This window comes from Triturus cristatus, chromosome 11, assembly GCF_964204655.1.
Source record: "Triturus cristatus chromosome 11, aTriCri1.1, whole genome shotgun sequence".
Taxonomy (NCBI): domain Eukaryota; kingdom Metazoa; phylum Chordata; class Amphibia; order Caudata; family Salamandridae; genus Triturus; species Triturus cristatus.
Window position 1 is genome coordinate 1,053,842,988 of NC_140594.1, and position 13,902 is coordinate 1,053,856,889.

At 39.5% G+C, this 13,902-nt stretch overlaps 1 protein-coding gene across 3 annotated transcripts in view; it reads right to left on the reverse strand.

The window, feature by feature from the left end:
• The window catches only part of ATP11B (ATPase phospholipid transporting 11B (putative)), a 446,007-nt gene that overhangs the window by 165,574 nt on the left and 266,531 nt on the right, over window positions 1-13,902 (reverse strand). For all 3 annotated transcript variants that reach the window (XM_085635367.1, XM_085635368.1, XM_085635366.1), the window contains exon 23: window positions 7,795-7,854. In XM_085635367.1, the coding sequence (XP_085491493.1) occupies window positions 7,795-7,854 (60 nt within the window). The remainder of the gene's footprint in view (window positions 1-7,794; window positions 7,855-13,902) is intronic.

A 13,902-nucleotide genomic window follows, 5' to 3' on the forward strand; every position in this document is an offset into this window, starting at 1 on the left:
CTAGAGCACGCTTTTCCGCTCATGAGTTTTACCAGATTTGGTGCTTTTTGTGCAGTAGTTTTTCTATTCTCACATTACTTAAACATGCCCTCCTCATCAGCATTCGGGTCGTGATTTACATGTCTGACCTGGTCGCTTCTACTCTCACATCACTGATGGCCGTCTTAACCGCAGTGGGGTAGTGATAATATACATGTCAGAACTGGCCTAGTCTACGGTATCAGTTTGGATTGTTGAAATGTGTAAAGAAATAGTTTTGTGCTTTGCCTATAGATCTGATAGAAACACTAGAGTAACGACGGCTGTCTTAGAAGAGTAAGACTTCTAGCTGAGCTCCATTACTGAGGTTTCCGTTTTGCCACACCAAGATGGACACCTTGCTTTTGCCTCTTTCTCTGCGATTGGCAAACTCACTACAGGGGAATCAAATATTTGGGCGATATTTAAACTCCACGGTAATATAAGCAGGTTTTTCGACCTGCTTTCCAACCTGTGACTTGACGTGTGAGTTGCGATACTCCAATACTCACGGGTAGGAATTAGGAATTTTAAGATTAGTGACGCTGTATGGGTGTTTTATGTTTATGAAGCAATTCATTTGGGCTTTATACCTTCATGCTACGTTATTGACCATTATGGTTCAGCTTTTTAGCTATGCATTTACTGGATTAACAGGGCTGTGTGCCACTGTATTTAGAGTATATCCCCACCACTGATTTGTCATATATCCACTTTTGTTACTTGAGAGCAGGTTTTATCCTCGCTTTGTCGCCATTTCAAGAAGGTGCCCATTCTTATGCATATACAAAATAGTTTAGTATGTACACTCTCCATGACCCGTGCTTTGTGTTTATGAGTTAATTCTTTTGATCATAATACTTTCATGCCACTTTGACCACTGTGGCTCGGGGTTTATGCCACGCTTTTGTTGAAATAGCGGGGTAGTGTGCTACCTTAGAAGTAGTGAGTCTTCACTGTATGGCCTTACCACATATTTGCCTTAGATACCATTTTGTCACCTGTGAGCGGGGCTTGTCCTCTCTTTGTTACATTTTAAAGATGGCGCTCATTCTTATACATAATGGCTAGTATGTACACTCCACGTGATCCTCCCCATCACAAGATGGCGCTTAGTCACCCACCCCCGCTTGCTCTCTGTCATGATACAGCACTTTCTTTTTCAGACGGATCACATACAAGTTATCCATAAGTACAAAATGCGAAGTGGGTCGCACACCGCTCGTCATACTAGCAAATAGCCCCATAGGATTCTGGAGAATGTAGTGACAGCGGCGGGTACACCTATGCCACGTGTAAAAAGTTTAAAATGCCATCCCTGGACACGTGTTTCGAGGTAATTGCCTCTCGTCAGCAGGGAGCAGGTACGTATGCGGGGTGCTGTAGACTGCCAAAAATTATCAGGTATAGTACCTCTCACGGCGCGCGGGTGCGGGATCCGGGCTCGTCAACCCATAGCTCAGGGAGCTTTAAATACAAAATGCGCCACACGCCACGCATACTTGCATTCACACTCGAGCATAGGTGTATCCGCCGACGCTGACCTTCAGGGACCATTTTCATTGGGGGAACACGCCTGGTAGGTGTAGCAGTGTGCGACCAATCTGGTTTAACTTTATATTCAGGCTCCCTTGAGCCTGTGGAGTCGACGGACTCATGGTTACGCACCTGCGCGCTACGAGAGGTACTAGACCTGATAACGATTTTAGCAGCTTACACAGCAACCCCACACATTTTCCTACTCCCTGCTGACGAGAGGCAACTACCTCGAAACACGTGTCCAGGGATGGCACACGCCACGCATACTTGCATTCACACTCGAGCATAGGTGTATCCGCCGACGCTGACCTTCAGGGACCATTTTCATTGGGGGAACACGCCTGGTAGGTGTAGCAGTGTGCGACCAATCTGGTTTAAAGTTATCCATAAGTAGGTGGTCTCCCCCCCTCTCACGAGCGCATGTAGTGGTTGCGCAGGGGAGTGGGGTTAGTATTTTTCTCTCTCCATCTAGGAGTTTCACATGATCATGCTCTAGGTCCTGTACAAATGGGTTCCATGCCTTGCCACACCTCGTGGGAGTTTCTGCCCCTTGTGACATTATTTCCTGACATTACTGACCATTAAAGTGATATTGGTACTGACTGGCCAAGGCTCGGCAGACATTTTTTTCATCCCTAGGTGCAAGCAGCTATCGTATGTTAATGTTTTTCGGATAAAACCAGATTTTAAGGTACTTCTCTTGTGTGTGTTAATCTGTTTAAGGCCCTTCTTTGGTTTCTGTCTTTGTGGGACTGAAAAATTCCCCAGATGTTACTGACAAAAGGACCTTAGAAAAACATTCTCTGGAATGGTTAGAAAGTTTTTGGTTACAACAATTTCTCCTGCTTTAAAATCTTGACTACATCAAAACCATTCTTATCCTTTCTCACCGCCTTCAGCCGTGGTCCTATTAGCACTGATATTCTTTTCTTTAAAAAGTGTTCAAATCTTAAATCCTAGTTTACCATATGTTACAGGACCACTAAATGAGTAAACTGAACCAGTGCCCACTGCCGTGCACTTTGCCACCTGGGGATGGAGGACCATTAGCACTCTATGATCTGAGACGTGTTCCCAGGAGTACGATTGGAAAGGCTGCGACTGGATCATTATTCTTTACGAAAACACATGAAATAAGGTATATAATTATTGTTTGATGTGGATGACCAACTTAGAAGTAGTCAGGCTCTCATTTTTCTACCATATTTTACACTATATTAACTCATGTAGTGTTTCCCCAGGTAATATTTTTCGATCCACTATACTAATGTGAAAGGGTAACTTGCAGAAACCTACATACATTGGTTTCTTATGGTCATTGTTTTCACTCTGACAGAATATGTAATATATTAATGTATTAATCGCACCGGCGATGTTCAGGAAATATGGATGAGACGTATACTAATTACCAAAGTAATGCATAGTGAGTATAGCAAAATGAGCATGAACTAATATGTCGTGTGCTGATAATTTCCATTGCATGGCCAACTACTCACAACCAGTCATGATGAAATATTGATAAAATCAGTTATTATTTTAGTTTATATGTGTGTCATGAATATTGTGCAATGTCTTTTTAAGTCTACTTTGTGCATTCATTTTGAATCGGTACATATGCGTTTTGTAGCCCTGAATAAGTCCTTTTGGATGAAGCGCGTTGACTATGGCAAAAACAGAGAAGAAAAGAAATGTTGTAAATGAAAAAAATCATGAAAAATCTACTTTATCAAGAAAAAGATTCTGTGAGGCAGTGCATTATGTAGCTTAATCATGAATTAATATGTTCTCCAATACAAACAATATTGATCTTGTGTGGGTGCCGAGTCGTATTATTTTCACAATGTTTAAACAGTTAAGTAATAACAAAGTGCCCCTGATAGATGTAATCCCTCCTCCCCACCAACAGTGAAGGTGTGATTCAAAATCACATAATGGTGCTCATTATTTAAACTGATAATCATGAGATAGCAATGTATTGGATAATGCGTTAAGAACCATCTTAATATTTTGCGTAAAACTCAAAATGTTCGATTGTTTATTGAGAACCCCAGGTCTTTAAAATGCTGATTGACTCTTCAGAGTTTTTATTTCAGAGTTTTTCAATATGTGTTTATCTGCAAATTGCCTAAATAGGGCTAACAATGGAAATCAGCCCACATTAGGTGAGCATTCTCTATAAATGGAAGCTGCTGACCTGAGATTTCCCCTGGAGCAGACAGAATTTTATGGCTTTGTTATCCCCGTCTTACCTAAACATTATCTGGGAGAATGGGGTTGAGAGGAGTGATGCTAACCCAGCGGGAATGCTGAGCATGAACCATATGTTACGGTTATGATTTCTGGACATGGAGACTGGAGTATCGTTCTTGTTTATTCTTTCTAGTTCCACATCTATCCATTTACCCATTGAGTACTTCAAACAAAGGGCCAATCTGTATCTAAGGCCTGCACTTCGGGATGGAACCAAGAAATCCTAGTCCACACTATGTTTCATAAGAAACCCCCAAAACAAAGAATCAGCTAGGAATGACTGCCCCTAAAGTTTTACTTGATTTCAATGTCTTTCTTCTAACATTACTTTCTACCCGATTTGCTTATCTCTAGGAAGTAAAACCAATAATGAAAATATTGACTGAAATTTCAGCTGCGTTAAATATCCTGTGATAGTAAAAGAGCCAGATACTGTCACATTTTCCCTACGGTGACAATTTAATTTGTTTGGTGCATAGTGGTTTGTTTGCATACAGTAAAATAAACATTATTTGAAAAGAGGTACTTGTGTCTTCCTCACCTGATATTTCAAGAGAGACACTCTAGTTGGAAGCTACAATTAGTTAGAGATCTCCCAGTAAGTGCATCATATCGTAAGGACAGTTATTGGTTGCTGCTCTTAATATATATATTGAAGGCTTCTCCCGTACTATGGATGCCATCGGCAGAAATCTAGAATGTGTAACAAGTTGGTAGATCTTTCATCGCATTCACACTTTAAAGCTATAACGAGGCTCCATCAACTCTTTTGCTCATTGTAGTCCAGTAAAGTGACTGACAAGGATTAAGACTCTTTTTTCCTCTATGGTGTTAGGACTGCATGTGTAAAGCTCTGTGTAGCATTTCAAGGGCAAGACTTCTTTGTACAGGTTGTGATCAACTTTCCCATTTCTATTACCAATTTGATTGCCTCATTTCATATTTAGTTTTCAAGAATACTTTGTTTAGCTGCATAACTTAGTGCCTTATTTTTTGTATTCCCCACCTCTGATAAGATACAAGTTTATCGTAGTTTGATGGAAGTTGTACCAATCTCCCAAAGAACTGCTTGTGCAGGATTTTTACCATCTCCAGGTTTTTTTTGCTGCACTCAAATGTGTAGCCCATATAAATAACGTTTCAGATTTTGTCAGCAATATCATTATTACTTGCAGTGACATCTTGAAATCATAATTCTGTAACTCTAGCCACCCCTTTGGCTACCTGACGATTTCTTTAGATTGTACATCAACCTCTTGGCACACCTGTCACAAATTCAAGATTCATAAGATTCCAACTGGCAATAGCAAGCATTGCACAACTACAACTTGCATAAGGTTCAAACAAAAGACACAGATTACTTTTTCATGTAATGCCACAAAAGACCTTGAAGGAGGGAATTACAGAACAGTTTAGAACAATGAAAGCATCATTAAAGAAATATTCAAAGTTATAGATACGAGGAGACTGAACGGTCTCCTGGCATTGATACTTTTAAGATGAGAGGTAGCTTGCAGCACAAGTCTCTCAGCCCATGCTTTGCGGTGGTCTTTCAGTACAGACATCCCAAGTATTGTTGACTTAGTGTCATGTCTAGTCACAGGTGCTTGCCTGTACACCAAGTCACCTCTAATCCTAGGTCTATTGGCAACCACTGCAACCCCTTGCTCAAAACATTACCACTCAGGATGTTGGTTCACACTAGCACAACAAGAGTTATGCTGCCTAAGGATTGTGTTTGTCACATTTGTGCTGCCAAGTTGTTATGCCCCGTCCCCAGCATACTCAATCCTAAAAGCTGTGATCATATGCCCCATCCGAGTGTCAGACTATAGCAGGATTCAAGAATCTACTGCAGGATTCAAAGATCCCACAGTCTATAAAAGCCGTACAGGGGCGCGTGGCCAGGTGTTAATGAAAGAAACTCTGCTTTTGATCTTCTCTTCACAGGAGTTCCTGTGCTTTGGATCAACTCTTCACCCGTGTTCCGGGCTCTCCAGTCAATATTATGGTCATGTCATCTCAGAAGCTTTGTTTGTGGTGTTTCTTGAACTTCCTTCTGAAGAATCACCTCTCAAAGACTTTGCAAACAAGCTTGGAATTATTTGACCACTCCCAACCCGGTCTTCAGAGGTCTCAGGTTAGTGCTACCTATGGATAGTTAGACAGCACTTGTTTGGGTTGTGGTACTCCTATTGGGACCTTGTAACTGTTCCCTGCATCTATGTACGGGGATTCTGCCACACTCTCAAGGTTGTGCTGTTACAACCATCTTTTGGGCCTCTGCAGTGTTGTATAGAGATTCTGTGTGAACCTTTGTTTCTGATCAGTGTTTCAAGTTGTGGAGCATTAACGAGTGCTACAGGACAGCACAACAAGACCAGTCTCACAAAGATTATTTTGACTCTAGCAATATAAAGGTACTGGGACACTGATAAGCTGAATGTTTACCACAGAGCATAGTTCACTAGGGGAATTATTGTGTCTGTTTAATTAGCTGCAGAATGTTACTATTCATGCAATAACCATGGATACGAGAGCTGAGAGTTGAAATAGACTGTTCTGTTTAATATAAAATATCACTTGTGAGAGACTGCAGAAAAGGCAAGAGAACCTCCATCTTATGTGGCGAACATTGTGACTACAAACCAATGTCCTCTCTTGTGTGCCCCCATCCACTATCCCTATTAATGGTAGCCCATTTTCGCTGTCAGCACTGAGCACAACTTTGGAAATGTTAAGCACGGTCAATGAGGATGGACTATGGCGGGTTCTACCAGGGTTTTACACACTGACAAGAGGTTAGTGGTGAAATGAGTGACACTGAACATCATTAACTGACGATTAAATTACACAGGTGTGTTTCATGCGTAGATCTGTAAGTCTTCTGTATCAAGGTTTAGATCATCCCTTTACACACACTAAAAGGATGAAAATGCAGAACGACCATGAGAATCTTATTAATCCTCTTCCTTTAGATGGGAAAACTTGTCCAGTTATGAGATCTTTGCTTTTATTTCTCCATGAACCAAGGGTCTTGGTTTTAAAACTTTAACAACTGCTACAAATGTTTACCACAAGACAATGCAGGCTGTTGTCATTAATGCCATCAGCAATATTTTACTTGAGGGAAGTGATCTGTACAAATAAGAACAATTCATCTATATTTAGAAGAAAAGTAAAAGGCACTCCCCTAAGAATGCTCCTAATCACTCAAAAGAATTATAACACAGTTCCTAAATGGTGCTAGTTGAAATAAAATGAGTACCCACAATTGTGAGAAGAATTCACTACGAACCGAAAAAAGCCTGTCTCTTCAAATACCCTGCTATTGATAATGGGGGAAAAAGTAAATCAAAATAGAATTTGTGGCGAATGCTGGTTTATTATAGTATTTTCTTGAATGAAGTGCACCTGGAACTTCAGTCATGCATGGTGTTGAAAGACTACAAAATATGTTTCTACTAACATGCCCCAGACTCTTTGCCCAATGCTCGGGACTTCTCCAACCAACTGTCAACATAGTTACAATCAAATGCTGAAGAAAAATGCATTACTCACTTTGTAATGCAGGCAACACTTGAACCACACAGTCATTAGCATTCACATGGTGCAGCATCCATAATAAGTTCAACTTTTCTGGGCAGCTCAAAATGCTAAAACTGTAGGTGTGGCTGGAGAGCCCAGTTTATACAGACAGGGCCATGGATATATGAATTAAGATCATGAAGAAACAATGCATATGTTTAAGTAGCAGTGGGACTTCAGCTTGCACAAATCAGTAATGCAAAGGAAAATATGGAAGTACCAAGGCTACAGAGCACATACGTATTTCCAGTTCCAGGCAGCAATAAATAAAAGATGGAAGTGAAAGTAAAATGGAACAGAGCCATTGATGCAATAAAACAGTTATATGAGGTGCAAAAATGATTATAGCTAATAGCCTAAGCATCACAGTCAAAACATGCAATACAAAAGTGAACTTACTTGTTGTGAAAACAAACAAAGGAACTGGTACAAAAACTGTGGTGTAATAAAGCACACATTCTGGAAAAGAATAAACAAAAACAAGTTAAAGTTTTGAAAACAAAATTAAAAGAAATCAGCTACAATGCTTGTATAGCAATATGTGACAGATTAGTTAAGATATCAGTGAAACTGTCCTTAAGAGCTGAAGTAAACATTTAGAAACAACATGCCTTAAAGGTTGCTTTCTCTATACAATTATCATTTATATCCAAAGGCCAAGCAAAGAAACATGCAGAGAACATTACCTACCTTTGGTAGAAAACTACTGCTGGATACACTGTTTTTGCAGATTCAACAGCTTTTGGATGATCGTCAAGTTCAAGAATAGAGTTGATTTTTAGTATCTACAATGAGTGCCAAGTGGTGCAATAGAAGAATCTCGAAAGAAAGTGAAGCATGAGCCCTATAAGTAGGTTGTCTAATGCCCATGCTGTTATTGTCACCACAGAGGTAAATTGAAAACAGCAGAGCTAACCAGAAAGAGTCCTATGAAGACCTCAAAAGGTGAAGGATGCGGATATTGAAAAGTTGGAACCTTAGAGAGTTCATCAAGAAAACAGCTAATTCAGAAAAATCATCACTTGTTTTTATGATGCATTTATATTTCCACAAATCATCTTTGAAAGTTCTCAAGTAGTTCCTAAAGTGATGAAAATGTAATATAGAATGCCCAGCCGTTACATCAAGAACTGTTTAAAGTTTGACATTCAAGTTTAGTAGCAATATTGGCCTATAATTGCAACATTCTTGGAAGTCAGGGTGGAAGCAAATATTAAAAGTGTTTTAAATTAAATTCAACTTGGTTTTATACGGAAGAAATATGGTCATGACAATGGACGTTTTTTATCTGATATTGAAAGAAAATATTAGAATCGAGAGAGGAAATTCACTTGTAATAGCTGTTGGTGATGAGAATGGTAAAATATTAACTGGAACGTCTTTATAGCTGTTCTTATTAAAGGGGATTTAGCGAGAAGTTTAGTAACAGTACTTACTGTATAATGCCTCATGCTGGAGTAATAGTAAATGGCATAACCTCAAAAAAGTCTTAAATACAAGAAATAACCAAAGAGGAATACCCATTATCACCTTTGCTATTTAATATTGAGCCCGAGGTCCTGGTTGTCACTTTGAGAAACTGCAATGATTTCAAAGAGATGGGATATGGGAAAGATGGTCAAAACTTTACTCTATGCAGATTAGATGATGCTATTAATTGCTGATCCTGATAGTTCAGAACCAGTTCTATTAAAGCTTATTAGTAAATTTGGGAAAGTGTCTGGCTATCGAGTGAACCGGGGAAAAACAGTTGGAATGACCATCTTAAAAAAACATAAATACAATATCTGATGTAGACAAAGGGCCAATTCAGAGCATAGATAAAGGGATTTCATATCTTGGGCTTGTAATAAAGAGGGAAAAATGACAAGATGAAAGAAAGGAGTTTAACCCCTTCAGTGCCACGCCCTTTCCCCCTCCTGTGCCGGGCGTTGCACTAGTGGGTGGGGTTCATGACGAGATAGTCTCGTCATGGGCACAGCGCAACCGTGCTCCATGACGAGACCATCTCGTCATGGGCACTGAAGAGGTTAAATCTCCACATGATCTGATTTAAAAAGAGAGCTGTAAACGTGACAGAAGGTGAAGCTTAACACAATTAAAATGAAACTTCTGCCAAATCACTTACATTTGCAACACTTTATGGATAAAGTTGCCTATAAAATATTACTTAACATTTGAAAAGATTATCTCAGGCTTTCTGTGGACTGGGGCAAAAAAAGAAAGTCTACATTTTGCTCTTACAGTTACAAACTCGAAAAAAAGAGTTTTTAGGTTTATCCAATATAAAGATTAACCATGAATGTTTCATATTATAACAAGCAAGATGGAAGAAAGTGCAGAGACTTCCATTTGGGCAATAGTAGAATTTAATAAAGAAGACCAATGTGGCATGTTTTCTTTGATCTAGATCACAGAAGTGGAAATATGCTGAGCTAAGGTAACCCATCTCCTATTTGGAATAACCGTTAAATATTAATGGACAGAAAATGTGTTAACTGTAGCACAAGGAATGAAAACGTACGTATGTATGTATGAATGAATGTATGTATGTAGTATTTCTAATGTGCGAACCTAGCAAAGAGGCAGCGGAGAGCTGTACAAGGTCAAAGATGAGCATAAAGTCAATGAGTGTTAAGTGAGGTAGCTGGATTGTGGACTGTTAACGTGTTCATTAAGGAGGTGAGTCTTCAACCTGATACTAAATTGGAGCAGAGCAGGGGCGGTCCGAATCTATATAGAGATGTTGTTCAATGTTCAATATCCTGGGTGCAGAGATTGAAATGGCCTTTTTTTTTTTTTTTTCTTTTCATTTCTTAGCATGCAGCCTGGTGGTGTCCTGGCTGCGGGTCTGTGAAGAAATCACAAGAGAAGGTGAGCTTGTCTGCAAGGTAAGCAGGGCTGCTGGTTGTGATGGCTTTGTAAATGACGAAGTCTGTTTTGCAGAAGGAATGGGCGAAAAAGTGAGCCAACGGAGTTCCATCAGGATAGGGACGAGATGTACTGCAGCATGTAAGATGCCTTTCAGGGGAGCTAGTGTGGTCTGGGAGGCCTTAGAAGAGGGCTCTACCACCATCCCGATCAAAGTGTACAATGACTTAAAAACAGTTCTTAAGTCACTTTTTGCAAAACAAACAGTTTCACTTTCCTTAGAAGAGAGATCTGGTTCAGACTGTCTTTGTCTTACAAATCAAAATCAGCTTAAAGGGAACCAAGTCCAATCTTTTTCGGAGATGTGTAAAATGTATCATGTAGAGGTATGTTAAAGACAAGTGTAATACAATAAAATAAGTCAAATCAAAGATCCATGATAAACTTATCTTAAAGATAATTATTGTGCAAGTCTAGGACGGATTTTCAAGAAAATGATTAATTTGTGTTCAGTGTGTTTTTTTATATAATGACCTCGGTAAAAATGCCTTTGACAAGTTTTCCAAATGTTAAGTAGCAAAGCTCCAAATTGCCCCAACATAAACTCCATTTCAGATTAAATTAAACACTACTAAAGATGAAGTTAAAATTAATGGAATATTGGTAATATGGGAGAGGGACAGCAGATTACAAATAAGATACTAGTGTCCCAAAAATGTATACTTTTGGAAACAGGTAATATAAACGATTAATAAAGATAATTGGTGAGACAATTTGTATTATTGCAAACATGCTTTTTAAAATGAACTTTCCAAGATTTTTTCTATAGAACTCTACATCAAATATATGGATTCAAAAGCATAATAAAAACAGCAAGAAACAGAAAGGGAAAGGTTTTATTTATGCAAACATTGATGACTTGGTTAATGGACTTTCTAACATAGCACACTTGAAAGGGTACCTTATTTTGCAATAAACATACTTTAAAATACCTAACATTAAATTAATAGGAATTTGTTTGGCTATCAGACTGTAGAGGAAATGGTGGATACGATATAGGACCTTCGCGGACAATCTTATCTGGAATCTGATACCATCAACATGCAACATACTCCTCTATACCCTAAAATCTCAAACTCAAACAAAAAACGAAAAATACTTTTACAATAAAAAGTTGGAATTACATCATATGGCAAGAAAGCATTCAATCCTCAATAACAAAAGTGCACATTGTTTTTGCTCCAAGAAAGGATGAACATTATTAAGCCCACAACTTGAGAAATCATGTGAAGCAGGCAAGGGCTCTGAAGCAGTGGGGTCTCTAGTCTTTGTGCTGCTGTAGTAAGCACAGGGTTTACAGAAGTCTTGGAAAGAGATCACATACCACCATCACAAGATCTTTTGAGCCTTCATTAAATAATGGTTTAACACCTTTAACTATACTACCATCAAATAAAACAGCCTTATGCCGGTCCTCATCTGACACTTAAGATCTTCGTAAAGTTTAATGGATGTACAGACTAGGTGCAAGAAGTGTTTGTCCCTGAGGTGGTATCTGTTTCAAACTAGCCCTTTCCAACTTGGCAAGGGAGTATCTTTTTGACATCCATCAAAATGAACAAGAACACATTATTCAATGGAAAAAAGTCACAGGACATATGAAATTCCTTACGCCCTCTAGCCCTAGAACAACTGAAAGTGGCTCAGCCTCTCCTATTCACTCTGAACCAGGCTTCAGACCTGAAGCCATTGCTCAACAGGTGACCTCCAGGATAATTCAAGACACTGTCTAAAAGAAGGCTGTATCCAGAGTATATCCTAAAAGGCTCTTGATTTCCTCAATAGAGGAAACATCATAAAATGTCTAAAAACGCCACAATTTTATCATCATATAGACAGCAAAAATAGCCCTTGCATCTCTTTTGAACGCCACCACTGGTGGTAAGCCCAGGAAATCTACAGTAGTTACTCTTGCTACAAGAGAATTGGTAACCTCAGTCTTAGTTAATAAATATCTATTTGAGAATTGGGAATCAAAATATCTGAAGAAAGATATCGATTTGGACTTTCTCTAGAGCAAAAAACAAACGGAGGAAAGAAATCCTACCAGAGGTGCAGAAAGATCACCTTTTTTAAGGCTAAAGTGTATACAAAATATATCTGGGTAAGTTTAAGTAGGATACCCACAAAAGCCATGGAGGTTTGTTTGCCCAGTTGAGGGTTTCAATAAATGACTGGAGCTGATTAGAGAACAGTTTGGATTGCTCTCCCTAAAGTCAAGAGACCTAAAGAGACCACTAAATGGGAGTTTGTACAAGCCCGTTAATTCCAATATTAAAATCTACACTTCAAACTTAAATGGTATTATAAAATTGACTGAAAGACTATAGTTTGTCTCTTGTGCAAGGAAGATCTAATTGCGTGCAACAGGCATGGCAACTATCTGGATTTCCTATATAAGGATACTTCAAATTTCCCCCAGCGATAAAACAAGCTGAATGCCGCAGTCATTGACTCAAAGTCTCCGCATTACTTAGCCAATAGGCTTGATTTCACTTCAGAGGACAGACAAACCAAACATTATTACATTCTATGCAACGTTTTCCCAGCAAGGAATAGAAAAAAAGAAGCCCTTAAGCCACTCATAGAACTATATTAAAAAAGCAAAACCGCACAAGAGTGACTCACAATTATTACTGGTGATTTTAATATCAATTTATTTTTGGGTGAAGAAAGGAATATGCTACTTACCAGTATGCATCTGTTCTTGGCATAGAGAGCTGCAGATCTACACACTGTGCATAAATCGCCATCTGGTGTTGGGCCCGGATGTTGCAGTTGTTTTTCTCTTGGAAAGTCTTTGGAAGTCACGAGGTATGTGACTCCTCCTTTGGATCATATTGCGCATGGGCTTCGGCTCCATCCTCAGATTGTTTTACGCCAGCGGGGAAATGATGGAGCTTTGTAAGAAACAGGAAAGATGCCCATTTGTGCTGTATCTAAATAAGATAAAACTGGAACAGATAAAAGTAGCCGGGGAGGCGGAGGTGTGTGTGTAGTTCTGCAGCTCTACATGCCAAGAACAGATGCATACTGGTAAGTAGCATATTCCGTTCGAGGCATATGAGCTGCAGATTACACACTGTGCATAGATTGTGTAGCAGTACCCTCTATTAGCGGCGACCACCAGTATCTGTTGCAGTTGTTCGAAACAGTGTTTGGAGGACAGCCTGGCCCACACTAGCCTGTTGCTTAGTTTGCACAATAGTGTTTAGTGAAAGTGTGCGGTGTAGACCATGTGGCTGCTTTGCAGATATCATCTAAGGGAATGTTCCCTAAAAATGCCATGGAAGCCCCTATCTTACGTGTAGAGTGGGCTTTAGGGGGAACAGATAGCGTTCGTTTTGCTTTGTGGTAGCAAATCTGTATGCATTTAACAATCCACCTAGCTATCCCAGATTTGGAGATGGGTTTGCCTTTGTGTGGTGGTGAGAAAGACACAAATAATTGTTTTGTCCTGCGAAAAGGTTGTGTTCTCTCGATGTAGTAGAGTAAAGCTCTTTTGACGTCTAGGGTGTGTAGAGCTCTTTCTGCAATGGTTTGTGGCTGCGAGAAGAATACGGCCAGTTCCACAGA